The sequence below is a fragment of the Loxodonta africana genome, chromosome 5 (genome assembly GCF_030014295.1).
Source record: "Loxodonta africana isolate mLoxAfr1 chromosome 5, mLoxAfr1.hap2, whole genome shotgun sequence".
Lineage (NCBI taxonomy): Eukaryota > Metazoa > Chordata > Mammalia > Proboscidea > Elephantidae > Loxodonta > Loxodonta africana.
The window spans coordinates 51,993,152-52,020,725 of NC_087346.1; the positions used below are offsets into that span (position 1 = coordinate 51,993,152).

Consider the following 27,574-nt stretch of genomic DNA (forward strand, 5'->3'; position numbering starts at 1 on the left):
CGCCTTGCTTATTACGGGTATGACAAGGAACCTTTTTCTACAAATTTGGCTTTGTAAGCTGTATTCTTTTCTTATTTCAGGATATTTTATATACAAAGAGACCATGGTGTGTTTTATATAAAACACTGGTAAAAAGTAATCATTTTATAAAAGCTAAACTAAAACGCTTGCAAAATTTGAGGTTTTGGAAACAAGATATTTTAACCTCACCTCAGAGTTCAGTATCACACAGATACTTAAAGATGGGAATAATCACTTGAATGTTTTCCATATATGAAACAAAGTAAAAATGTGCTGAGCCAAGTTACTTTATGTTTTCGGAATTTAAGTCTATTTATTTTTCAGAATTATAAAATACCTAATAATGTGAAAAAATTTTCAAAGTATGAAAATCAAGTTCTCTTACTAAGTGTACAGCATGATCTATTTCTTCAGTAGTTACACCTGGTTTAATCATCCCAGCGGCGATATCCAAAACTTCTCTAGCAAGCTGTAAAAGAAGGACACTTAATATATTCAGAAGAAATAAAACAGTAATTTGTACCTTTTGTACTATCTTAGACTTTGCGGAAGATGGGTAAAATGAACCTGTCCTTGAATAGTACAACCCTGAATTTTCTTTTTAAAACCATTTGTATTTGTAATGCCTATCTGTCTACCTGTCTATGTGTCTGAGTGTCTATCTATCTATCTAAATAATCAGGCTAACTAGGAAACAGCCTAATAAGTAAGCCTGACTGACTTCTATGTGAAAATGTATACCCTAAGCAATCTAAACAAAAATTAACTACAGGTGACTGAGTCCTCTCACATTTCTATAAGGGAGGAGGGATAAAAGAATAATGAATTTCCTCAAATAATGACAGCAAATAAGTGGTAAGAATACAAAGTCCTCAAGATAATCAAAGAAAATTAGAATTAAATCACTCCTAAATTACTGCATGAAAACCTTAAGGATCATTTCCAAATGAACAACATTCAACATATCCATTATTTTTTCTTAGAAAAAGAAAACGTTTTAGCTGGTAAGTACCAGCCATGACTACATACCCCACAGGTATTTCACAAGACCTTTAACCAAACCCTATACAAGTCTTAAACTTTACATATATACACTGTCAACTAACTATAGATTGCCTGCCATATTAATTTTCAAGTATAAATCTACTGTTTAAGTAGAAATCAACTGTTGTATAAAGTTAAATACTAACAATTTTATGAAAAATAATTATGACTAGTCATACTCTTACACAATATAACATCTGATAACCTTTATAAACCAGCAAACCATTGACTTCCTGTCTAATGCCTGCTGAAGCATGTCCTACCCCATGGGAAAAAAATAACTCTTACCCTACATACAAGTCGCATCCCTTCTATATCTTCAGATGAGAGTAATTTAATTTGAGAAGTACCTTTAAGAGCCTGTTCAGATTCAGACATTCCTGAAACGGAAAATCAGTAAGTGAAACCAAAGTGAACAGAAAAGATGTAGTATTTATTAGTATAATTATTTGGCTGATACATTAATAGTCAAGTCTCGCTATTTCTAACAATGGTATTTCATAATTTGGGGGGTCCAGGTTAGATTTTTTTCCCTTAATGTTTTCAACATGAGAAGGAAACTTGCTAATAAGCAAACTGAAGGAAGATTCCTAAAGAACAAAATATTCAGATCTACTAGAATCCAGTCACTATTTATATAGTACTTACAATACACCAGGTAGTGTGCTCAGTAAATGATTCCTACTTGAACTGTGGTATACAATTTACAAAGTGCTTTCATAATCATCATCTCATGAAGCAACAATATGCCAACAACTGATGAATCAATTACACTCATTTATTTTTTGAAAGGAACCTAAGTCAGTGTTTTTCCAGTTACAGTTTGTGACATTAGTGGAATTATGACTAACATTTTTTAAAATAAATGGAATACAAAATATTAGAGTATATCATTAATAGTAGGGTTAAGTGTTATGAAATGCTTGATTGTTATATTCCTTTACATATAAACACATATACATTTACACATAAACACATATACATTTACACAGCTGATGATATTAAATGAATTTCTTACTGTCGGTTATAGCCAAAAAGTTTGAAAAATACTGCCACCTAAGAATCATCACTGATAAAATTAATTAGCCTAAATCACGTTACATTTAAAAATAAAGCCAGCACAATTACTCTAAAATCTGACAAAAAATTATAATAAATCATCACCTAATCTCACTTAAAAATACAAAACTCTTAAATAATATTTTACCAAACAGAATCTAAAAAAGGTATAAAACACCGTGACTTAAGTGAGATTCATACCACAAAGGCAAGGATAGTTCAATATTAACAAATTTATTAATATAATTCACCATGGTCATAGAGTGAAGAAGGAAAAATAAATTATCATCTCAAAAGAAAGGCAATTTTGGTAAGATGGCCAGTTACCACTTTAACATGATAAATATAAACCTGAAGCTCAACATCATGAGATGCCCACTCTCAGCACTAATATTTAACACTGGTCTAGAGGTACCAGCAGCAACTAAACAAGAGAAAGAAATACGATATATAAAATTGGGAAGAAAAGGACAAAATATCAATTTCAGATGTGATTATATATCCCTAGAATAGAGAATCACCTGGAAAATGACTAGAAATAAGAATTCAGGAAGTTTGGCAGATTATAAAGTAAATATTTCAAAATCACTAGCTTTCCCATATATAAGGAAACTTAAATAAAACAATGCAACATATCCTGTACTTGGATAGGACGATTCAATATTGTAAAGGTGTCAATTCTTTCAAAACTAGGCTATAAATTTAATCCATAACCATCTGTTATGGATTGAATTGTGTCCCCCAAAAATATGTATTGTAAATCTTAACCTCTATGCCTGTGTTTATAATCCCATTTGGTAATGGGTTGTCTCTGTTACATTAATGAGGTAGGATTAATGTGGGATGTACTTTTTTTTTTTTTAATTAATACTTTATTGAGCTTTTGGCAAAAGTTTACACAGAAGTCAGTTCCCATTTGACATTTTCCTTACAAATTCTTCAGTGACATTAGTTATGTTTATCACAATATGTCAACATTCATACGTCAACATTCTCTTTTTTTTCTGTGTTTTCCCTTTCCAGCACTCTAGTTTCCTTGCCCCCTTACCTTCTCATCTTTGCTTTTGAGCAATTATTGACCTTTTGGTCTCATATTGATGGTTTTTAAGTAGAACACTGATGTTATGGGTAATATCCTTTACTTTGTGTGCTACTGTGCTATTTTACTAAGAGGCGATCTCAGGGGATATGCTCAGTTCTAGGTTTAAAGAATGTCTCAGGGCAATAGTCTCAGGAAGTCCTCTGTTCTCTACTGTTCCAATCTGCCTGACTTTTTTCTTTGTAAGTAAGAATTTGAGTTCTGCTCCATATTTTTCTCCCATTCTCTTGTGACCCTGGTCAGAACAGTCAGTGGTGGTAGCCAGGCACCACCTAGTCCTTCTAGTCTCAGAGTAGATGAGGTTGTGGCACATGTACACTTGCTTCTTCTCTGAGCTTTGGGTTACCTTCTTAAACTGTTTTGCTCCTGGCAATTAGAGACCAGCAGGTGTGTCTTAGATAGCCACTCTCAAAGCTTTTAAGACCCCAGATGCTACTTACTTCATCGGGATACAGATCATGAAGTTTGTTAACTATGTTATATCAACGGAGTGAATCATAGTGTAGGGTGTGTCTTGCATCAATCTCTTTAGATATGAAAGAGATATAAACCAAGCTCATTAGGGAGAGAGAAGCAAGCAGAGATGGGGGAAGAGAGATGCGAAGTCCCATGAAGACTGCCCAGGAGCAGAAGCTCAATAGAAACAAGGCCCTTCCTCCAGAGCAGACAGAGCCATCCCCTATAGCTGGCGTCCTCAATTTGGACTTCTAGCCTCCTGAACTGTGAGAAAATAAATTTCTGTTTGTTAAAGTCACCAATTTGTGGTATTTCTGTTATAGCAGCACTACATAACTATGACACTACCAAATAAACAACACCAACAGAATGTTTTTGGGAACCAGACAAGCTGACTAGATTTTACATGGAAAAACAAACATGCAAAAAAAAAAAAAAGCCAGGAAAACTATGAAAAAGAAGGAAGGTGGGGCAAAAAGGCCTACCAAATATTAAAATGTTATATAGCTATAATAATTAAGAATTTGGCAATGGTGCATGATTAGATAAATGAGCTAATGAAACAGAATAGAATCCAAGAATAGACCCAGAAACATGTGAGAATTTAATATAATGATATAGGTTACATTTCAAATCAAAAACGAAAAGACTAATTTTTTTTATGTACGTATATATATATATATTTTATATATAACTGGTAATGTGACATATTCTTCTAGGGAAAAAAATAAAGTTGCATCCTTATTTAAATTTTAATACTAAGTAAGTTTCAGACTGGGCCATAAAATTTTACCACACACTCAAAAAGAGTGACACCATAAAAATACTGGAAGAAAACATGGGACTATATTTTTATAAGCTTCAAGGAAAAAGGTCTATGTCATAAAACCATGCACATTTTACAAAAAAAAAAAAAACACTGATAAATTTTACAACATAGGAATGTTAAAAGTTTGTCATGACATATGCATACCTATGCTCACTACAGCATTATTCACAATAGCAAAAAGATAGAAATAACCTAACTGCCCATCAATAGATGAATGGATAAACAAACTGTGGCAAAAACACACAATGGAATACTATGCAGCCATAAAGAATAATGGGTTCTCAAAATATAACATGGATAATCTGGAGGACATTATGCTGAATGAAGTAAGTCAACCACAAATGGACAAATACTATACGATCTCACTATGATAAAAAGATAAAAATAGGTATACCTACAGAAAGTAACATTCTTTGGCGGTCACCTGGGATGAAAGGGAGGGAGAAGGGGAATCACTTTCTAGATAGCAGACACTTGTTAGTTTTGGTGCTAGGTAAGGTGGTACTGAATAAGGGTGAAGTCTGCACAACCTGACCAAGGTAAAAGATACTAAAGTATACAAGAATAAGGGATGATTTTGGTAAATGCCACAACATACACAATTTTGCAACAACAGTAATAATAACCAAAAAATATGTATGTGGTTACATAGGGAGATATGTATGCTTAATTATGTATAGGTAAACATATATGAACATATGGGTGCACATGTATAGGTGTTTTTGTAGGCAAATGTATACACATGTTTGTGTGCGCTGCGTATATATTCACATATAAAATATAGCACATAGGGGGCCCAGCTATGGATACTTCCTAGACATATCCAAACACCTCATGGGACTGGGCTACTGGGTTTGAGGACTTAGGACTATAGTGTCGGAGGGCAACTTGGTCAATTGGCATAACATAGCTTATAAAGGTAATATCCTACATCCTAGTTTTATGAGTAGCATCTGGGGTCTTAAGAACTTGAAAGTGGCCATCTAAAATACAATTAATGGTCTCTACGCATCTGGAGCAAAAGAGAAAAGAAGAAAGCCAGACTCAAAGAAGAAACTAGTCTACAGGACTAACACTCTACACAAGCCATGGCCTCGCCTACCTTGAGACCGGAGAAACTAGATGTGTCCAGCTACTACTAACTACCGTTCTGACCAGGCACACAGTGATGGTCCTGGATAGAATCGAAGAAAAATGTAGAATGAAACTAAAATTCCTAAAAAAGGCCAGACTTATTGGACTGGTAAAGACTAGAGGAACTCCTGAGACTATCGCCCTAGGATACCCTTTAAACTTGGAACTCAACCACTCCTGGTGGTCACCTATCAATCAAAAGACAGAGTGGCTCATAAAATAAACAAAATCACCCGTGAGTACCATGCTCCTCAAAACAGTCATCTAAATAAGACCTAACAGCCAACATTTAGCCTAGACCAAAATGAGAAGGTAAGGGGAGACAAGGAAGCTAGATTAATGGAAAGAGAAAACTAGAATGGAAATAATGAGAATGCTGACACATAGCGAAAAGTATAACCAATGTCACTGAGTATGTACAGAAATTGTTAAATGAGAACTTAATCTGCTATGTAAATTTTCTCCAAAAACAATAAAATATTTTTTAAACAAAAGTTTGTCACAAATACAATGCTATAATCAAAAACAATATGCAAATGGTCATTTGGGAAAAACATTCATAACATATGCATCAAAAAACTATTTCCCTTAATATACAAAGAGAATTTATAAATCAGTAAGAAAAAACCAGTAACCTAACAGAAATAATAAAGGCTAAGTTTATGAACAGGTAGTTCAAAAGAAAAGAATATACAAATGACTTTTGATATATGAAAAGATGCTCGATCTTATAATAATTAAAATAATAACAAAAGGCTATTTTTCGTCTTTCAGATTTGCAAAGATCACAAAGCTTGATAACACACTATGTTGGGAAAGATACAGAAGAAAAGAGACTCCCATATACTTTAGTGGCAGTATCAACTGGCAAAATCTCTGAAATCTGTAATATCTCTGAAAATCAAAAACGCCTAAATTCCTTGGTCCAGCTATTTTACTTGGGCAAATTAACCTATAGAAATACTCTCACATGTGCACAAAGATATAAATACAAGAACAAGTATTGCAGTCAAGCCGGTAGAAGCAAAAAAGAAAGAAGGAAAAAAAAAAATCTGGAAATAAATTAATCTTTGGCAGGAGCGTGATTTAATCAATGTTGATGCAGCCACCCAACAGAATAATATGAAATCATTAAAACAGGCAACTTATGGGCTTAAATGGAATTATCTCTAAGATAATGTTCAGAGAACACAGCAAAGTCAAAAAGTATATAGTTCTTTCCTTTTGTGTATAATGATGGGCGCATGGAGGCCTAATATGCGTATACGCAACGAACTTCTCTGGAAAGTTCATAGTAGTAGTACTTTTCACTGCATACTGTTTCAATCTGTTAGAATTTACCTTATTTATGGATTTTGTAAAAAATACTGTTTAATACCATGTTTAAGGATATTAAATAGCAGTAATGAAATTATACATTCTCAACTGTATTCTATCACTTATACTGTCTTTTCATTCAATTTATCTGAAATAGTGAGGTTTAACTAAATTTTCAAAATAAATCCATAAAAGTGATTTCCCACTTCCCAAAAAACAAAGAAAGATTAGCTTAGTAGATTGAACCTCATGAAACTGCAGATATTCACCCATTTTTGACATGCAATATCAGGAATTTCACATAGTTCAATTTAAGTTATGTGTACAGACTCTACGTCAGAGACTACCCCACTAGCCCTCGTTGTATGTTACCTATATTCTCTCACTATCGTTATCTATAAAACAGGGAGGACAACAGAAGATACCACAGGAATGTTAAAAGTATGAAAGGAGTATACATGTAAAGAGCTTAGAACAGTTTCTGACACATAGTTGAGCATAAATAAATACCAATTACTGTCACATCATCATTATTTTTACCATCATCATCATTACTACTACCACCATTACTATTTATTATGGCTACAGCCCAAAGTCTTTAGTTAGGCATTCACCAAAAGGCATCCAAAGTCTGCTTTTATCTAAACACTGGCAACAACAACAAAAAAAACCCAAACCCGTCGCCATCGGGATCCAACTCACAGTGACCCTGCAGGACAGAACAGAACTGCCCCACAGGGTTTCCAAGGAGTGGCTGATGGATTCAAACTGCCCACCTTTTGGTTAGCAGCCTGAACTGTTAACCACTGTGCCACCAGGGATCCTTTATCTAAACAGACAATTTAATTAAGGTAAAAGAACATATTAAAATCAAAACTGTTTTTGAATCTAGAATTTTACATAGCAATACAAAACACAGTATTACTTTGAATGCAGCCCTTAACAGCTATGTAAGCAATGTTTTTGAAATATGGTAGATGGGGGAAAGAATCTTTAATTCTCTCAAATGTTCTAGTATGACTCAAAAAAACAAAATGTTTACATTTATAAGAAGTTCAGGACTGAAAAAGTTCTACAAGAAAAGAGCTCCTTTCCTTTGCAGTAGTTACCAAGCTCACAAACTGAAAAATGAAGAATCAGCACAGGAGAACTCACCTAAAGGGTGATCAGCATAATCTGGTCTTTGAATATAACTTGGCACTGGCCTTGTTGGCATCTAAAACATCAAAGAGGTTAGTTAAAACTGACTGGAACACACAAGTAACTTTCATTATTAAAATCTGCGAACAAAGAAAATAAAGCTGAGAGAAGAAAACACTAAAAAAAAAGTTCATTCAAAAGTTTTAAATGCAAAAAATAAGTTTAAAATGATGTCTTTAATATCATAACAGATATCTACTTCATCAAGATTAATCTTTTTTTTCCTGCTGCTAATGCCACCCCCTTTCTCAGGATGTGTAAGGGAACAAGTGGCCAATGCCAGCAAGGATTTAAGACTGCATATACACTAAAATTGTGTCAGCCAGAAAACACCTATTCTACTCTACCCTATTCTTTTAAGAGTAAAAATGGTTTTAATCCTTTCATCTAAACGTTTTTCCACTTCCTCCGTGGTTGCTAATTATCCCTATTAACTTGCAAATAATGTAGCATGAGAGCTAAAGAGTTACAATGCAAGTTCCTCTGCAAATTTAATCCTGGATTAAATGGCTCATTATTGGAATAGGAATTAAGAATATCATTTTTGGGAAACTGAGAATTCTAAAAATTGGCTTAAAGAACGTTAAATTCTTATTACCTTATTTACTCACCAGTGGATAATGTGGCCTGAGTTTACCAGTATATCGATAGCCTGCCCATGGGTCCGTGTTAATATCACCTTCCACAGTCCAAGCAGAAACTTCTCGCTTTGCCTTTTCATCTTCTGATAGATAGATACAGATAAAGGTATACTTCTCTCTTCAGTGCTCAAGATGCTGAACATTAGCATACTGTATTATAACTTTTTTAAAAAATCAAGGCAGGGAGCCCAGGCACAAAAAACTTTCACCCTAACCTAAACGTATACTTACTACTGTATTCACAACACTTATGACTCCTTGTATCTTGGAAGAAAAATCCTAAGCTAAACATATTCTAAGATTTTTATACAATACCAGTAGGAACAGATCATAGAAATTCTTTTCTCAAGTGAACAACACATGCACTCTCTCTACAATTTATAGGAAGTCCATTTTAAAAGAGGAAATCTGAACCCTAGCAAAATGCTGCCAACTGAGGGCAGATATTTTGTGCTCTTACTGAAAGAACAGGTTCTATGCACCTCTAAAGCAAATTTAAAGTCAGAAATAAAATATCCCCCTTATCTGATGAATGTCTTCCAAGTCAATCTTTCAAATTGGTTTGGAAATGTTAGAAGCATCATTTGTCTCTTGGGAAAGTGGTTAACAGGTGGCAGGAAAAAAGCAGGGGGGCAAGTGGAAGGAACAGTCTGTTGAAAGTTACTAAAAACTCGGCAGAAAAATTGAGGAAAGACTCTTGCTCATGCATGCACATTCTCTTTTTCACATACACCCTATCATGTTACTTACTATTATGTTGTGCTTACTAAAATGAACCTAAGAATCCTTTTCACAAAGAATAGATCCTCTATGGTGTCTGATGTCAGCACACTGACTGTACCTCTTATCCGCCAAGAAAAATGGAAAATACAAACACAAGCCTTTAAATAGCAAGAATTCAAGTCCCTCCTAGAATATCAATCTGTACACACCACCTCCCAATCCACACAAAGCTATTCCTAATTAATGTCATATTATTGTAAATTTTCAAAGTTGGACTTCAAACTAATTTTAGAAGCATGAGGGGAAAAAAAAAACTTTAAACAATCAATTTAAAATAAGAAACAAGAGAGAGTAGATGGAATCATATAATATTAAGCTAGAAAGGATCTGAAAGACAATCCAGTCTAATTTCCTCATTTTACAGATGAGGAAACTAAGGAGACCCGGTTCATGTGGGCAGAGTGCTGGCAATGCTGGTTCCCAGTCCGGTACGTTCTCCGCACAGCTTACAGACAGCTTTGGATGAAAGGCCTCTGAGGGTGCAATTGCCAAGAATGCGTAAGTATAACCAGTCCATTCCTACTGCTTTTGAGTGAATACATTTATAATATCACATATACAGTAAAGGAAAAGATGAGAAGGCTCTGCTATCCTACTGAATTTTAAATTTCTTTCACCCCTCTGGAGTTGAAAAAAGTGACTGTGAACGTTAATGTCAGTAGAAAAACTGTTTCTCAACCCAGGACAAAAAATGGACTCCAGTTATTGCCACTTGGGTCAAACATTACAGAAAATAGTTCAAAATGCAAACCAATAGATGCCTGCTTTAGCTGTGAATTATATGAAGTGATTTTGTCTGGAGCATGAACTTCACGACTAATTTTCATCTGAAACCTAGGGCGGAAAAACAATCAAGATGCAGGCTTTTTGCCTTAACATGCCCCTGGGAAAGAGGCAGGGAGAGAGGGAGAGAATGTAAGATTTTTCCAAGGTTCCTGCTGACCTGCGTGCCTAGCCTTCCAGTATCTATCTTCAGGAGAATTGCAAGCAGACCTCAAACAAATAATATAACCCAAAAGCTACCCCAACAAGTAAGACTGAACTATGACATGTTCTTTTCTAACCTTTAGGTATAATTTTACTTATGGCAATTTACACTTTAAAAGTTATTTCGTTTAGATTTTAGGATAAATTTGATCCGAACCCTAAGTGCTAGACACAATTCATAAATCTGAATTGAACCAGGTGTTGAAAACAAAATTGCACACCAATTGGTCTTTTTTAAGACTGTGAAAGCACAGGACAGTGTAAATAAACACCTGTAAGCTATGTCTTTCAAACATCACAACGCAATAAGGTAAGCTAAGCCGCAGTAGTGTCAGAGAGTACTTGATACATGCAAAGTCTGACCCAAAGTGCAAGACATCCAGGCTTTGACTTTAGTCTTTAAAGGTTTTATGCAGGCTGGCTCCTCCAGTCACAGACACAAAATAACTGCACATGTATAAGCTTTTGTCTGGGACAGGTTTTTGTCCATCAAAATTCTGAATCAATTTTTCCAGAGATGATTATTAAATAGTTCTTGAGCACTTACTATATGCCATACACATGCTAAGCCCTTCACATGGATTGACTTATTTAATCCTCACAACAAACCTATGATTTTCACATTTTGGAGGTGAGGCTTAGAGTAATCCATGGCCACAAAGCTTAGTAAAGCAGCTCTGAAACACTGCACAACACTTTCTCTCTGCATTTCAAAAATCAAGCACACAAACTACCTACTGTACACTAGTTTAGAGGCACAGGAGGGTAGAAGAAAAAATACTATTAAAGTTCTTTTTTAAATAGGGTTTTTATATCATATCTTTGCTTATTCAAAAGGCATCTGTCAAAAGCTTCCATCTTTTACTTTAGGAAAATAGGAGACACAAAAAAAAAACCCACAATGAATACGTTAGAGATAGATATAAAGAATGCAGAATAATAGTCTTCAGACGTGATGTGCTACACACAACTTTCACAGATCAGACTAAAACCCAAAAGCAGATGCTATTTAAGTACACTCTGGCAGAAGATAAGATATAAGAAATATGCACCCATACATCAGCATTAATTAAGGGCTTTACAATCTGACTGGTCTCCTTTGCTGTAAGAGCAAAAAAATAAATTCTGTCCTTATTCAGTTATTTTACTCACATTTTAAGGCCAGCACACAAAAAAAATAAACCTCTGCAGTCAAGAAAACTCCGAGACCAGATGATTTCACTGGTGAATTCTATCATACATTTAAGGAAAAAAATAATGCCAATTCTACACAAACAGAAGAGAACATGTCCTATCTCATTTTTATAAGCCAGAAAAAACCAAACACATTGCTGTAGAATCAATTCCGATTCATGGCGACCTAGGGTAACTCTAAAACCAGAACCAGACAAAAATATTAAAAGTAAACTACAGACCAATATCCCACCTGAACAAATAGATGCAAACATTACACTTAAAAAAAAAAAACAAAAAAACAAAAAACCACATGCCTGAGTATATCATCATCTTCAGGACATGAACATCTTGCTGCTGTTTCTTAGAATAAAGTACTACTTTTTAAGATACTGTGAGGTAAAAAATTACTTTACCTCAAATAATTTGGCCTTTGTCCTAGGCTGCTGAGAGAGAAAGCTAAACCTTTGGAGTTTCCTGAATACGTAAAGTACCTTTGTTACCTAGAACTCTACCTAGACCACGGAAACCCTGGTGGCATAGTGCATAAGAGCTACACCTGCTAATCAAAAGTTAGGCAGTTTGAATCTACCAGGCACTCGTTGGAAACTCCATGGGCAGCTTTACTCTGTCCTATAGGGTCGCTATGAGTAGGAACTGACTCGATGGCAACAGGTTTGGTTTGGTTTGGTTTGGGTTACCCTAGACCACACCTGGGGGTAATGTGCTAATACTTGGGGGCTGGCCTGACCAAAAAGACCACCATACGGCCTGATACCAGCTGACCTCCGATCTATACAACTAGTAATGAAGCCAATAAAGGCCCTGGTCGTGAAAGTTCCATGGACTTCCTGGTTGGTAAAAAAAAAAAAAAAACATTGATGTATGTGGGAATGTAGTGCATTCTTTGGGACATGGAAGCTCCACACTGGGAACCCCCCGCCCCAGACCTCATCCTATGCATCTCTTCATTTGTATCCTTTTTTGTTATAATAAAGCTATAATTTTAAGTATATCACTTTCTGTAAGTTCTGTGAGTTGTTAAAGCGAATTACTGAACTCAAAGGAGTAGTGGGAGCCAGCAGGTCAGAAGTAAAGACACTCAGAGGGACTCGCAAGCTTGGGGCTGGCATCCTGAAGGAGTAGAAGGAAACCCCAAACTTGTAGCCAGCAAGTGAAAAGTTAGGGAATACAGAGTGGGCTCCTAAGCTTGTAGTTGGTATCCTAAAGAGGTAGAGAGGGAAACCCCTGAACTTGTAGCCAGCACGTCAGAAGTTAGGGGGCCCGGAGAGACTCTCTAACTTGCGGCTGACATCTGCCTACTCGGCAGTCTGAAGAATGGCGCCCTTTTAACTTGTGAGATCTGACGTAAATCCGGGTGGCTGGGGCCAGAGAAGAATTGCAGCTACACAGTCGGCATCAGAAGCAACACAGATGCCCTGGTTCCTTCCTAGCTCAGCATTCTTTTTTCCTAATCCCTTTCCAGATAGTCTTCTTAGCTCTGGAGATCACCCATCCCCACACCATTCCCTCTTCTAGAGCTGTCACCCATGCAGTGTACTCTGTATCAATTTATTAGGGTGTAAGATAAAGGGCTGAGTCAGTTGAGGGCTGCCTAAAACCAACACAGCCCAAAGGGATCAGGAACATTAGGTTCAGTGACTGAAGAAAATCATCCCAAAAGATCCAAGAGGCACCATCTAAAAGATGGCACCATACTAAAAATGAGAGGTATAAGGCAAATTCAAATAGACTACAAAAAGCCCAATGCAGTAATAATTATATTCTTTTTGCTTAGGAAACATCAGCTGTTTAATTCCCTTGTAGTGTACCTTACAGTGAAATACTCCTGCCCTTACAAAATATGGAAACCCTGGTGGCATAGTGCATAAGAGCTACAGCTGCTAACCAGAAGGTCGGCAGTTCAAATCCGCCAGGCACTCCTTGGAAACCTTATGGGGCAGTTCTACTCTGTCCTTTAGGGTCGCTATGAGTCGGAATCGACTCGACAGCAATGGGTTTGGTTTGGGTTTGGTTTACAAAATCCAGTATTGAAGGAACAGAAAAATGTCAATGAGTTAACAAATGCTTAGGGCAGAGACCCACTATAAGCTTTTTCACCAACATACTGTTTGACCTCAAGTAACCCTTCACTTCCCTGTACTTTAACTTCCTCGGTATAAAATGTTAATAACTGCCTCAAAGAGTTCTGAGAAATACCTCGCACACTAGAAATACAATATTTAATAAACCAATGAATAAAGTTAATTAAATGGCATTATTTAAAATTATCTTTATACTTTGATTTAAGGTAACAAATCCTGTCATTTATGTTTTGATGAGCACCTTCAATTTATTCATGGTAATTTTCTCTCATCTCTAACCGTATTTCCTCCCACAATACACCAGCATTTCCATTAAATACAGACTTCACTTTATACAACCACAGAGGATGTATCTTTTTAAATTTTTATTTCCTTTTCCCTGAAATGGTTGTTTAGCTGAGCTCAATGAGATTTTTTTAAAGTAGTATACAACAATCTACCAAATTTCATTAGATCAGCTAACTCCTAAAAAAAAAAAAATACAAGAGCAAACGAATATAAAGTACCAAGATCAGCAAGTTGAAACAGAAACCTTATACCACGTGCTGTCTGCCAAGCTTCGTTCATCAAGACGGTAATGCTATAAGAATGGAAAGCCCTTGTCAATTTTCAGGAAACTGAGATGGGCTGTCTTAAGCCAGCCACACAAATGACATGAATTTACAGGATGAGTGGCTACAGCAGGAAAGACCATTTGAATCCAATATTCAATGTGGTTGAGAGCAACAACTAAGAAGCAGGCAACAAGTTGACTTGGTGGTGTCTCACAAGTAACTTCAGAAAAGAAAATCAAACATTAAAATTGCAGGTAATAACATTAAATCACCAAAAAAACAAAGTAATATAATTGAGTACAAAACGCAATCTAAACTAAATAAAAACAAAAGGGGTCTAGCTAAATGAAGCCAGACAGCTCTTGTGGCCCCTTGCCTACAATATGCAAACACTTCTCACAAAGAAAAGAGTGAGCCAAAAGATTAGGGCATTATCAGGCATTTCAAGCGTGATCCAACTATCCTAGTAACCACCTCTTGTTTTCATGTTAAATACGTGATATAAAATGAACAAGGATATTATTCAGTCACATTTTATTTACATGACTACACATCACAAAAAATAATAAATGTCACAACCCTAGCTTTTAGGACTTTCAAACAGACACTTTCAGAACTGTAAGAATTCTTGCCTTATGCACAAAAGCCACTTTTGAGGCAAACAGTACATGATTTTACTTACTTGCTTTCTTATGTAGTAACTTGTGAGTAGCCCAGCTGCCTTTAAAACATTCCTAAAACAACAAACATAAAAATTAATTCTTTAATTAGAAACATTTTACAACATGCTGTTTCTAAGAAACGGTTATTGTAAACTTTATTTGCAAAAACCAAAACCTGTGACTTCATTCACTACACTATTTAGAAAAGCTTAAAAAATGACTATTCAAATTCACTTCAAAAAGAAATCTTTAAACTACTTCAAATAAGCAAGGAACACTGGCCTACATATTAAATACTAGTTATATTACAGTTTTATATCACCAAAATTATTTGAAATTAGCCAATTAATCAATTATATACTGGGTAAAACAAAGAAAATCTTGTAGATTCCTCCCATTATTTACAACAGTTACATTCCCTGTCATACACTAAAATTATCTTTCTGAGCAGGTACCACATTTACTGTGTGCTGACGGTAAGCTTCCAAGTTTACCACTATATCCCCAGAGTCAGGCAGAGTGCCAGGCACATGGTAGAGTCGTCTCAGAAAGTACTTTTTGATTGACTGACTGATGGATAGGGTTTTCAAGGCTGTGACCTTTCAGAAGCTGAACACCAGGCCTGTCCTACCGAGGCACCTCTGGGTGGGTTTGAACTACTAACCTTTTGGTTAGTAGTTGAACATAGAATCCTTTGTGTCACCCAGGGACTCCTCAACTTGACACAGATCTTATTTATGCTTTAATTTTCATAGTCTTTCCTTCAAAGAATTCAAAATTACTCAAATAAATCATTAAAAATACTATGAAAATTCAGATATTTCAATATATATGCTTTTTTTATCTTTGCAAACAAAAGAAGCAAGGCAAGGACAAGAGAAAGGCTGTGAAAAAAATACAAAGAAAAAACCCAACAATAATCCCTAGCACTATGTAGTGATCTAATCACACCACACCAGTGACACTAAAGCTGTTCTCTCCCCAGGGCCTCTCAGAGCTAAGTGTATCCCTCCTGGGCCAGGATCTTAACTACTTACCCTTTCTTTACTTGTATCCTCCACAACCTACAGCACTTAAGGCAAGTAAACCTAAACAGACTCCAAATGCATAAAAAAGGTATCCAACATTAAAGGTTTTTCAGGGATGAAGCCAAAACTGAGCTAGGTCTTTTAAGTAGGTTAAGAGGTGTGGTAAGCTGACTAATGGCCCCTCAAAGATGACCACGCCCTAATCTGTGGCTGTGTTAGGTTACATGGCAAAAGGGAATTAAAATTGAAGATGGAATTAGTCAGCTAACTTTAAAATAGGGAAATTATTCTGAATTATCTAGATGGACCCAACGTAATCACAAGGGTCCTTAGAGGTGGAAGAGGAAGTCAGAGGAGGAGATGCAGTGACAGAAGCAGGGTTTGAAGGTGAAGGAAGGAACAACCATGAGCCAAGGAATGTGGGCAGATTTTACAAGCTGAAAAGGGCGAGGAAATGGATACCCACTAGGGGTGTCCAGAAAGAAACGCAGACCTGCCAATGCCTTGGTTTTAGCTCTGAGACAACATATATCAGGCCTCTGACCTACAGATGGAGGATAATGAATTTGTGTTGTTTTAAGTCATCAAGTTTGTGGGTAATTTGTTAAGGCAGCAATAGAAAACTAATACAGGAGAAAAACAGAGTTTATATCTGTTGTCAAACAACACAACCGGCAAAAAATCAGTTTGTTCCCACCCCATAGTTACATGAAATTGGTAGAATAACAAGTATTTATCAATGGTTCTGCCACAAGAGAGGAGATATTATGAATCAAAAGTCACAAGAACTAAAATGGAAATAAGTGACTTCTTCAGTATTACCATACCCATTACAGAATTAAAAAAAGAAAGGAAAAGTCAATGTTAAACTATAATGATGAAGACAATAACAAGGATAAAAACTGTAGAAGCTACTATTTACTGATTATCTATGCTATATGCTTGGGTCTGTGGGTGGCACAAATGGTTAAGCACTGGACTACTAGTCAAAAGGTTGGCAGTTCAAACTCACCCAGAGGGTAGTAAATAAATAAGGCCCGGTGATCTGCTTCTGAAAAGTCACAGCCTTGAAAATCCTATGGAGCAGCTCTACTCTGCACACATGTGGTCACCATGAATTGGAATCGACTCGATGGCAACTAACAACAACATATGCCTGGCACTATCTCATTTAATCCTCACAAACACCCTGCAAGGCAGGTTACATTATTCTTATTTCACAAGTGACAAAACTAAGGCACAAAGAAGCTAAGTAATTTGTTTATCCTATAATAGAACCATATCTGGCAGAACTAGAACTCAAACCCAGGACTGCCTGAATGGACATCATGCTTTTCCACTGCTTTTACAATGTATGCATGTGTGTTTGTATGTACATACTATATGCAAAGCACCAATAAAGCTCCAAACTTGGAATTTTCTAGAAAAAATAGGTCTGATTATAAGTTGCACCATGATTTGCTCTAAAGTTTACTGATCTTAATTTACAAATCTGGATAATGGCAATAATTAATATCCATTCTCATGGATCCTCAGTTGCCTTGTCTATAAAGCAAAATTGATACCAGCTATAAAGTGGGACTGATCGTCTCTGGGAGCAGAAAACATAGCAGATTAAATGAGATAATGTATACAGAAACAGTTAACACAGTGCCTAGCACATAAAAAAACAAACCAAACCCATTGCTGTCCAATCGATTCCAACTCACAGCAACCCTATGTGACAGAGTAGAACTGCCCTAGCGGGTTTCCAAGGCTGTAATTCTTATGGAAGCAGACAGCCACATCTTTCTCCCATGAAGCAGCTGGTGGATTCCAACCACCAACCTTTCAGTTAGCAGCCAAGCGCTTATTCACTGAACCATCAGGGTCCTTGCGTAGCACATTGCAAGTGTCAATATACGAGAGCCACTGAAGCTACAGTGTTTGTTTATCATTGTGTCTGACATCGAACAGGTCTTCAATATATGTTGGAGAATGATATTGATTAATGTGATCACATACAAAAAAGCCTTTTTCTAGTTGTAGATGGAAATGTAAACTTTTTTCATTATTACCATCCAGGGCAGACAGACTGCAAGCTGCCTACCCTATAGCATACTTCCCTTTCCTTACCATCGAGGGAATCCTGCTGTAGTTGAAGCTGTAAAAGAGCCCAGCTAAAAACATTCCTAGCCTCCGTGATCATACAGGTAGGTAGTCACGTGCTCTAATCTGGCCAAGAAAATGTAATCCCAGTTGTTGGGTGGGACGTCCAGGAAAGCTTCTTAGAAAAGAGAGAGATTCATTTTTCTGCCCTCTGCCCTTTCCCTGCTTCATGCTTCAAATCCAGAGATACTACTTGAGGTGAATCTGCAGTCTTGTGATCACAAAGCAACAAGCACATCCTAAGAACATCAAAAGAGGCCTGGGTCCCTGGTGACATTGTAGAGCTGCTGTTTCAGTCCTAAGCCACCCTCCTATAGACTCATTATATATAGGTGAAAAATAACATCACAGACATAAAAAACTTAAGTTCTACACCTTGATTTCTAGAAGGGGTATTGGTTAGAAACTGCATTGGATTGTGAGAAAGCAAAGACTCAAAGAACGGTGGCATAAATCAATTACTTAACTTTTAATAACAAAACAAAGGAGGTTGTCAAGGTGGCAATGTTGAACATTGTGGGTTAAATAATGGCCACCTTAAGATATCAGATCCTAATCCCTGGAAACGGTAAATGTTACCTTATTTGGAAAAATGGTCTTTGCAGATGTCATTATGTTAAGTATCTTACAATAGGAAGATTACCCTAGTTAATCCAGCTAGACCCCAAATGCTATAACAAGTGTCCTTATAAAAGACAGGCAGAGACAGAGTTCACACACAAAGAAGAGAAGGAGGCAATACAACCAGAGAGACAGGTACTGGAGGGATGGGGCCACAAATCAAGGAATGCCGATGGTCATCAGAAGCTGGAAGAATTAAGTAACGGATTTACCCCTAGAGACTCCAGAGGGAACATGGCCCTGCCAGTACCTTGATTTCACTGATTTTGAACCTCCATCCTCCAGAACTATGAAGAAATAAATTTCTGTTGTAAGCCATCCAGTTTGTGCTGATTTGTTACTGCAGACACAGGTAACTAATACACTGACAAACAAAAGATCTGGGGACACCAGAAGAATGAATCCACTACCACAGTGAAACAGGGTGAAGGGCTTTCTGAAGCTTTTTCTACTTAAGTGTACTTATTTTTAGAGTCAGCCCCCACTTATTCATGGTACTTTTTAAATGGGGACAACAAATGCAGATGACTTAAGAAACATAACTTCACTGAGCAATTTCAACCTCTACTCTTCCTTACCTTTCCAAACTATTCCTCATCATAAGTATGACTGGCAAAAATGCTAAGACAGATTCAAGTTTGACTTTTTTTTTCTTTTTCCAGTCTAGCCTAGGCCAGAGATGTTTGTGGCAGTGGTGAGATTGTCAACAAGGAAAAGGATGGCACAGGAGAAGGAAGAGAGCGAAGACAGAAGTTCAGAACACATCCTAAATCCCCAGACTGATTCATTTAGAAACGCCAGGGTCTGCCAAGCCCAAAAGTCAAATCCCACCATGAACACACATTAGGTACACCATTACTTTTTTCACGTCAAGGCCAAAACTCCAGTATTTCCTTAACATCAAGTAAACCATCTGCATACCCACTATGGATGGTACAATTTTCAATTCATTTTCATTACACCAACTTAGGATAAATGCACTGAAGATGCACACAAATGTATGGCTCAAATGGTTCACATGACTTTTAGGAACTAATGCAGCCAATACTACAACAACACTTTGAATAGTCTAGCTTGAAAACATTAAGGGCAGATCCTTGGCCCATCACACATACCTTCAACCCAAAAATCCAAAGCTACTTCAACTGTTAGATAAGCATAAGCACAGCCTTTACCTTGAACTTGGCTCTCCCTTTCCTGCCATCATTGAAATTAGGATACGCAGAAGCAAAAGACCATGAAAAATGGAAATCAATCCATACAGAATTCTGGACAAGGAGGAGTTAACATGGATGATCATTCGGATCCCCTTCAGCTCTACAAACCTATGATTTCACTTTACAAGTCATTATGGAAGAGACTGTGCAAGTTCTTAGAAATGAAAAACATGAGGGCAGAAATGAATATCTCAAAGAAAAAGTTAGGAAAACTCCCCCAAAACAGATAACGAAGTGACAAAAAGATGTAAATACAGAGATGGTATTTTAAAAACATTACAGAGGATTTAGCCAGCATATCTAACATCTGAACAATAAAAATTTCAGAAAGAAAATGGAGGGGAGAGATCAAAGAAACAACACTAAGAAAGTTAACCATGGCAGAAATATAGGTGCTTCCAGATTGAAAGGGCTGACAAAGGATTAAAAAAAAAAAAAAAGCTCACCCAAAGCATACAACATGAAATTTCGTAATACTTAATATGAGATGATTCAAAAAAGCTTCCAGAGAGGACAGGGGAAAATGATGGTATACAAAAGATTATGAACCCAGAGGCATCAAACTTTTCAACACCACCACTAGAAGCTAAAAGAAAATGGAACTACAACATAAAAATCTTGAGAAAACAATTTCCAAACTAGAATTCTTTACTCAGCTAAAATGAAAATCAAGTGTCAAGGCATTTTCAGATATGGAGGATCTTAAAAATTTACCACGTAAACAATTTTTTTCAGAAAGCTACTGGAGGAAATATTCCACAAAAACGAGGGAATAAACAGAGAGAGGAAGATAACGACACAGACAAGACAATACAGAAGTAAACGGAATCTCAAGGATGAGGCAGCAAGAAGTTCTGATGGGAGGAAGAGGTCAGATAGTTCTGAGAGAGATAGTCCCAAGACAAAATTCAGTAAATGTCTAAATGTATTTAAAGTATTGAGAAGAGTTCTGTAAAACTGTGGGAATGCTTGGGATGAATCGGTAAATTACCAAAGGAAATTGTTAAAAGAATAGGAAATAAGACGGGGAGAGAATTTGCATTAGATTTCATCAAAACCATTTGACTAGGTGTGAAGCCAAGAACTCAATTTGGCCTTGGTCTCTGGTTCCTGGTAGAAAATTTTTGTCTTCTACAACCACCAGGTAACATTTGCAAATGAGTGAGGGCTATAGAGACCACATCTGGTCAGATAATCTGGGGTGGGCGAGACAATTTCAATCATGCCTATTCAATGATTCAGTCAATCCTTGATTATGCAATGAGGAGGCCCCAATGGTCACTATTTAGTAAAGCCAATAAAAGGCCCTGAACCCAGAAGTTCTGGGGGCTTCCTGATTTGTTAAGAGTGCTCAGGAGAGTGTTGTGTGTCCCTGGGGCAATGGAAGCTGGGACCCCTCCCAGATCTCACCCTGTGCATCTCTTTGTTTGCAACCTTTCTGGTTATAATCAATGGGGAATTGTAAATACAGATACTCTGTGAATTCTATGAGCCATTCCAACAAATTAACAAACCCACAGGGGCAGTCAGCCAGCAGAAGCTGGCATTTGTCTACCTGGCAGCCTGAAAGACAGTCCCTCTAACTTGAGGATTCTGACACAGCTCTGGGTGACTGGAAATCAGAGAAATGCTGCATGAGCAGCTGGTCTGATGGATGGTGATCACGTAAGTTGTGATCTAGCTCTGAGGAGCTGGAGTTGGAAAGAGAATGCTGCTTGGTGGCTGGTGACAAGGACAGAAAAGTGAGAAGGTGAGGACTGGATCCATTTCCAGGTGGGAACTGGATTCATACTGATCCTCAGCATCGAGTTAGCAATAAAGGTGAAATTTGCCCGTGTGCTCCTTGCTTAGCACTAACCACTAACGCCAGAGAGAAAAAATCTGAAGCTTTTTACCAACTTCCACAGTCTGAAATTGATCAAACATACAATCAAGATGCATTAATAATTACTGGTGATTGGAATCCAAAAGAGGGAAACAAAGAAGGATCAGTGGTTGGAAAATATGGACTTGTAAGAGAAAGGACGCTGAGATTGTACGATAGAGTTCTGCAACACCAATGACTTCTTCGTTGCAAATACCTTTTCTCAACAACACAAATGGCAAATATACTTGTAGACCTTGCCAGACTTAATTTACAGGAATCAAATCATCTACATTTGTGAAAAGAGATGATGGAGAATCTCAATATCATTAGTCAGAACAAGGCCCGGGGCCAACTGCAGAATGGACCATCAATTGCTCATACACAAGTTCAAGTTAAAGATGAAGAAAACTAAAACAAGTCCACGAAAGCCAAAGTACGACTCTTAGCATGTTCCACCTGAATTTAGAGAACATCTAAAGAATAGATTTGACACATTGAACACTAAGGACCAAAGACCAGATGAGTTGTAGAAGGACATCATACACGAAGAAAGCAAGAGGTCATCAGAAAGACAGGAAAGAAAAAAAGACCAAAATGGACATCAGATGAGACTGAAAGTTGCTCTTGAACGTAGAATAGCTAAGGCAAATGAAAGAAATGATGAAGTAAAGATTTCAAAGGGCAGCTCGAGAAGACAAGCTAAAATATTATAATGAATTGTGCAAATACCTGGAGTTAGAAAACCAAATCGGAAGAACACACATAGCCTTTCTCAAGCTTAAAGACCTGAAGAAAAAACACAAGGCTCGAGTTGCAATATTAAAGGATTCTGTGGGAAAAAAACTGAATGATATAGGAAGTATCAAAAGAAGATGGAAGGAATACACAGAGTCACTGTACCAAAAAGAACTGGTAGTGTACGATAAAGAACTGATGGTACTGAAGGAAGAAGTTGAATCTGCACTAAAGCCATTGCCAAAAACCAAGGCTCCGGGAACTGATGGAATACCAATTCAGATGTCTCCACAAATGGATGCAGAGCTGCAGGTGCTCACTTGCCTCATGCATACGAAAGCTGGACAATGTAGAGGGAAGACTGAAGAATCAATGCCTTTGAATTATGGTGTTGGTGAAGAATGCTGAATATACCATGGACTGCCAGAAGAACAAACAAATCTGTCTTGGAAAAGTACAGCCAGAATGCTCCTTAGAAGCAAGGATGGAGAGACTTAGCCTCACATACTTTGGACATGCTATTGGGAGAGATCGGCCCCTGGAGAAGGGTATTATGCTTGGTACAGAGTCAGCGAAAAAGAAGACAACCATCAACAAGATGGATTCATACAGTGGCAGCAACAATGGGCTCAAACATACCAACTATTGTGAGGATGGCACAGGACCAGGCACTGTTTCGTTCTGTTATACCCAGGGTCGCTATGAGTTAGAACTGATTCAACGGCACACAACGACAAGAAAAATCAACAGGTACTTTTAAAAAGAAAACACAGAATGTTAAAACCGGAAGAAATTTATAATTTTACAGATGATGATACTGAGGCATAGAGAGGTTAAATGACGTATCTGCAATCACATAACTAGTTAGGGACATAACTGGAAAAAAGAAAACCCAAGTTTCCAATCTCCCCACTCAGTGACAGCTCTACCCTGCTGCCATTTATCTTATGTGATAATTGACAGTGATCATTAAAATATTATATTAACAAAGCCCAAAACAGAAAACTTTTTAAATGAACTTTATGTACCGTAACAACACAACTTAAAATGCTTGCTCGTAGCAATATATATATCTTATATGTCTAGATATTTACATGCAGTTTGAGGCTGGTAAGCAAGCATTTTTAATGTTTAATGGAACTTCTAGGCTGAGTATTCTTTCGCTATATCAATTCCTATGGCATACTTCTTAAAACCTTTGAGAATCTGGGGAAAGTGATGATTGTACTCCACAGAAAAATTAACATCTACACACATATAAACATGCACATACAATTCTATTCGTTCATTCAGCCATACAATACTGAATGCCTGTTATTACCGACACACTGCTAAGTGCTGGGCACTCAGCAGTGAACAACACAGGTGGGTTCCCATCCATTCAGGTAGGATGGATAAATATTATACACAGAATTACACCAATAACTGCATAATTTAAATCAAGAGTGCTGAAAAGAAAAATACATGTTGCTGTGAGAAGAGGTAAAAGAAAAAAGCTAAAGATACAGGCAGGATCATGATATGGATTTTGTTCTGAATTTTGCTCTATTCTGGTAGCAACGGAAAGACACTAAAGGGTTTTAAAGCAAGGAACATCCTGATAAAGACTTGAATTCATGGCATCCCTGGTATCCATCCTCTATCCAAAGTTAGAACTTCTTTTTTCTAAATAATACACAGAATGGTCTTGAAGAACTCCATGAAACTGGTTTTTAATATGAGCAGTGCTCACTTTGCACAGTAGTGTGGAAATATAAAAATGACCGTGCAAGATATAACCATGCAAAGAAACCTTCATAGTCAATGGGAAAAATTACAATTGTTCCATGACTTTTGAAATTTTTTGTCAAAACATTAAAAATCCTGTCTGTTATAAACATATAAAACCCAAAAACCAAACCCAGTGCCATGGAGTCGATTCCAACTCATAGTGACCCTATAGGATAGACTAGAACTCCCCCATAGGGTTTCCAAGGAGTGCCTGGTAGATTCAAACTGCCAACCTTTTGGTTAGCAGCCCTAGCTCTTAACCACTACGCCACCAGAGTTTCCAATAAATGTATAGGGAAATGGAAAAAATAGTAAAATTAATATTTATTTAGTATACTGCTATTTAAAACATTAAAGCATTGAGAATTAACGTGTTTTATTTGTAAAAGAAACTTATAAAGAGTTGTTTGAACAACACTTGCCTTCTTTTCATCATTTAACCTATAACAAGCAACAAGCATCTTTTTTTATGCTTGGTGAATTGTCGTATTCATTTCTAGGTTTGGATCAGCTTCCAAATGTTATCGATACCTTTGAGAGTTCCTTTAATGTGAAGTGTTCTCCCTGGAACATCTTCATCCTTTCCTCTCATTTACTTTCCTTGTTTATATTGGTAAGTTCTCTGTTAAAAAATTCCTTTGGCTGCAAATTCAGAGTCTCTAGAAAGGTAGTAATACCAACATTTGGCAGTCAGCTATTTCTTCTGGAACTCCATTTATTCAAATTTCTCTTCCAGCATTATCACTTATTGCTTCTTTGTTGCATTTTCATCTTTGTTGGTCAATTCCCTCTTCAGATTATCCAATTTGTAAATGTCACATGGGTTTATCACTGGGAGATAAGGAAGAAACACAACTATACACTTTGTTGTTTGCATGTGAACTGAGTAACAGATACGTAGTACAGTTATCATTTCTTTGCTGCACTTTCATCTTTATTGTTCAACTCTGTCTTTTAATTATCCGTTTTTGTAAAATATCATAGGTTTATCACTGTGAGACAAGGAACAACAGAAATACATGTTTTACCATCTGTGTGCTAACTGGATAACAGATGCATAGTGGTCAACCACTGACAAGAATTTGAAAGAAATGGAGTAACTGGTTACTGATCAAGATGTACATCTGTTATTCACATAGTGATGTGTGGACTGAGGAAACCCTGGTGGCAGAGTGGTTAAGTGCTACAGCTGCTAACCAAGAGGTCAGAGGCACTTCAAATCTGCCATGTGCTCCCTGGAAACTCTATGGGGCAGTTCTACTCTGTCCTATAGGGTCGCTATGAGTCGTAATCGACTCGACGGCACTGGGTTTTTTGTTTTTGTTTTTTTTTTTGTTTTGGTGTGGACTGAAGAGCTAGCAGCAAAGTTTCTACTTTACATAATTAGTCAAAATTAATATACTGTGTTTGTGTGGAACATAATCTAAACCATATCGGTGGGGGACTGGTTTTAATTAAATAAATCGTGTTAACTAAAATTTGTATATATTGAAACTATGCAAAATAAAACTGCCTTATATAGCTGGCAACCTGATACAACCTGTGTATAAAACATTTGTAAATAGGCTATGTGAACAAAACACTTTTGTAAAGAGCTATGCATCACCCAGCATCTTTCTTTTACCCTCAAAGAAGCTGATACATTTTCTTAAATGAAATAACATTCCTATCCCAACTGACTCCTTTAGAGAATACAGGAAATCTACACGCCAATTAAAATAGAGGCAAAACAAAAAAACAACAAAAGAAGGGGTAAAAGAGCAATTAAAATGTTACAAGAAATGAGTATCTTCACCTAAGCAGTTTTAATACTTAAAAAAAAAAAAAAACTGCCATTTTCTCCTACTGCTCTGGAACTCCGACCACAAGCACATTTTTGATCTTGGTTGTATCCCACATAGCTCTCAGGTTTTCTTCATTCTTTTCTCTGACTTTTCCTCAAAGTGGTATCCAAGGATTTGTCTTCAATTTCGCTGATCCTGTCTTCTATTGTTTCAAATTTGCTCCTAAAACTTTCTACTGCATTGTCCATTTCTGAAATCTTGTTGCTTATCTTTTGGCACAAATCAAAAAAACAGAAAATAACAAACGTTGGAGAGGCTGTGGGGATACTGCAACTCTTACGAACTGCTTGTGGGAATGCAAAATGGTACAACCATTTTGGAAAATGATATGGTATGTCCTTAAAAAGCTAGAAATAGAAATGCCATATGTAATGGATTGAACTGTGTTCCCCCAAAATATATATCAATTTGGCTGGGCCATGATTCCCAGTATTCTGTGGTTGTCCTTCATTTTGTGATTGTAATTTTATGTTAAGAAGGATTAGGGTGGGATTGTAACACCACCCTTACTCAGGTCACCTCCCTGATCCAAGGTAAAGAGAGCTTCCCTGGGGTGTGGCCTGCACCACCTTTATCTCTCAAGAGATAAAAGGAAATGGAAGCAAGCAGAGAGTTGGAGACCTCATACCAAGAAAGCAGCACCAGGAGCAGAGCGCGTCCTTTGGACCCAGGGTCCCTGAGCCTGAGAAGCTCCTCGACCATGGGAAGATTGAGGACAAGGACCATCTTCCAGAGCCGACAGAGAGAGAAAGCCTTCCCCTGGAGCTGACGCCTTAAATTTGGATATTAAGCCTACTTGACTGTGAGGAAATAAATATCTCTTTGTTAAAGCCATCCACTTGTGGTATTTCTGTTATGGCAGCACTAGATCACTAAGACCCCACACAATCGAGCAATCCCACTCCTAGGAATATATTCTAGCTAAATAAGAGCAGACACAGAAACTGACATATGCACACCCATGTTCACTGCAGCATTCTTCACAGTAGGAAAAAGATGGAAACAACCTAAGTGCCCATGAACAGATGAATGGATAAACTACTATACATACACACGATGGAATACTACGCAACAATAAAGAACAATGATGAATCTGTGAAACATCTTACGACATTAATGATTCAGAAGGACATTATGCTGAGTGAAATAAGGCAACCACCAAAGGGCAAGTACTGTATGAGATCACTTTTATAAAAACACATGAATATGTTTCCACACAGAAAGAAACAATCTTTGATGGTTACAAGGGAGGGAGGGGAGGGGAGAAAAAAACACTAACT

The 27,574-nt window shown here is 37.0% G+C and overlaps 1 protein-coding gene across 2 annotated transcripts in view; it reads right to left on the minus strand.

The window, feature by feature from the left end:
- Positions 1-27,574, minus strand: part of METAP1 (methionyl aminopeptidase 1) — an 89,311-nt gene that overhangs the window by 25,372 nt on the left and 36,365 nt on the right. For both annotated transcript variants that reach the window (XM_003410422.4, XM_023548523.2), the window contains exons 2-6: positions 15,085-15,136; positions 8,771-8,883; positions 8,115-8,175; positions 1,354-1,445; positions 407-490 (exon numbers count right to left, since the gene is read on the minus strand). In XM_003410422.4, coding sequence (XP_003410470.1) covers positions 407-490; positions 1,354-1,445; positions 8,115-8,175; positions 8,771-8,883; positions 15,085-15,136 — 402 coding nt within the window. The remainder of the gene's footprint in view (positions 1-406; positions 491-1,353; positions 1,446-8,114; positions 8,176-8,770; positions 8,884-15,084; positions 15,137-27,574) is intronic.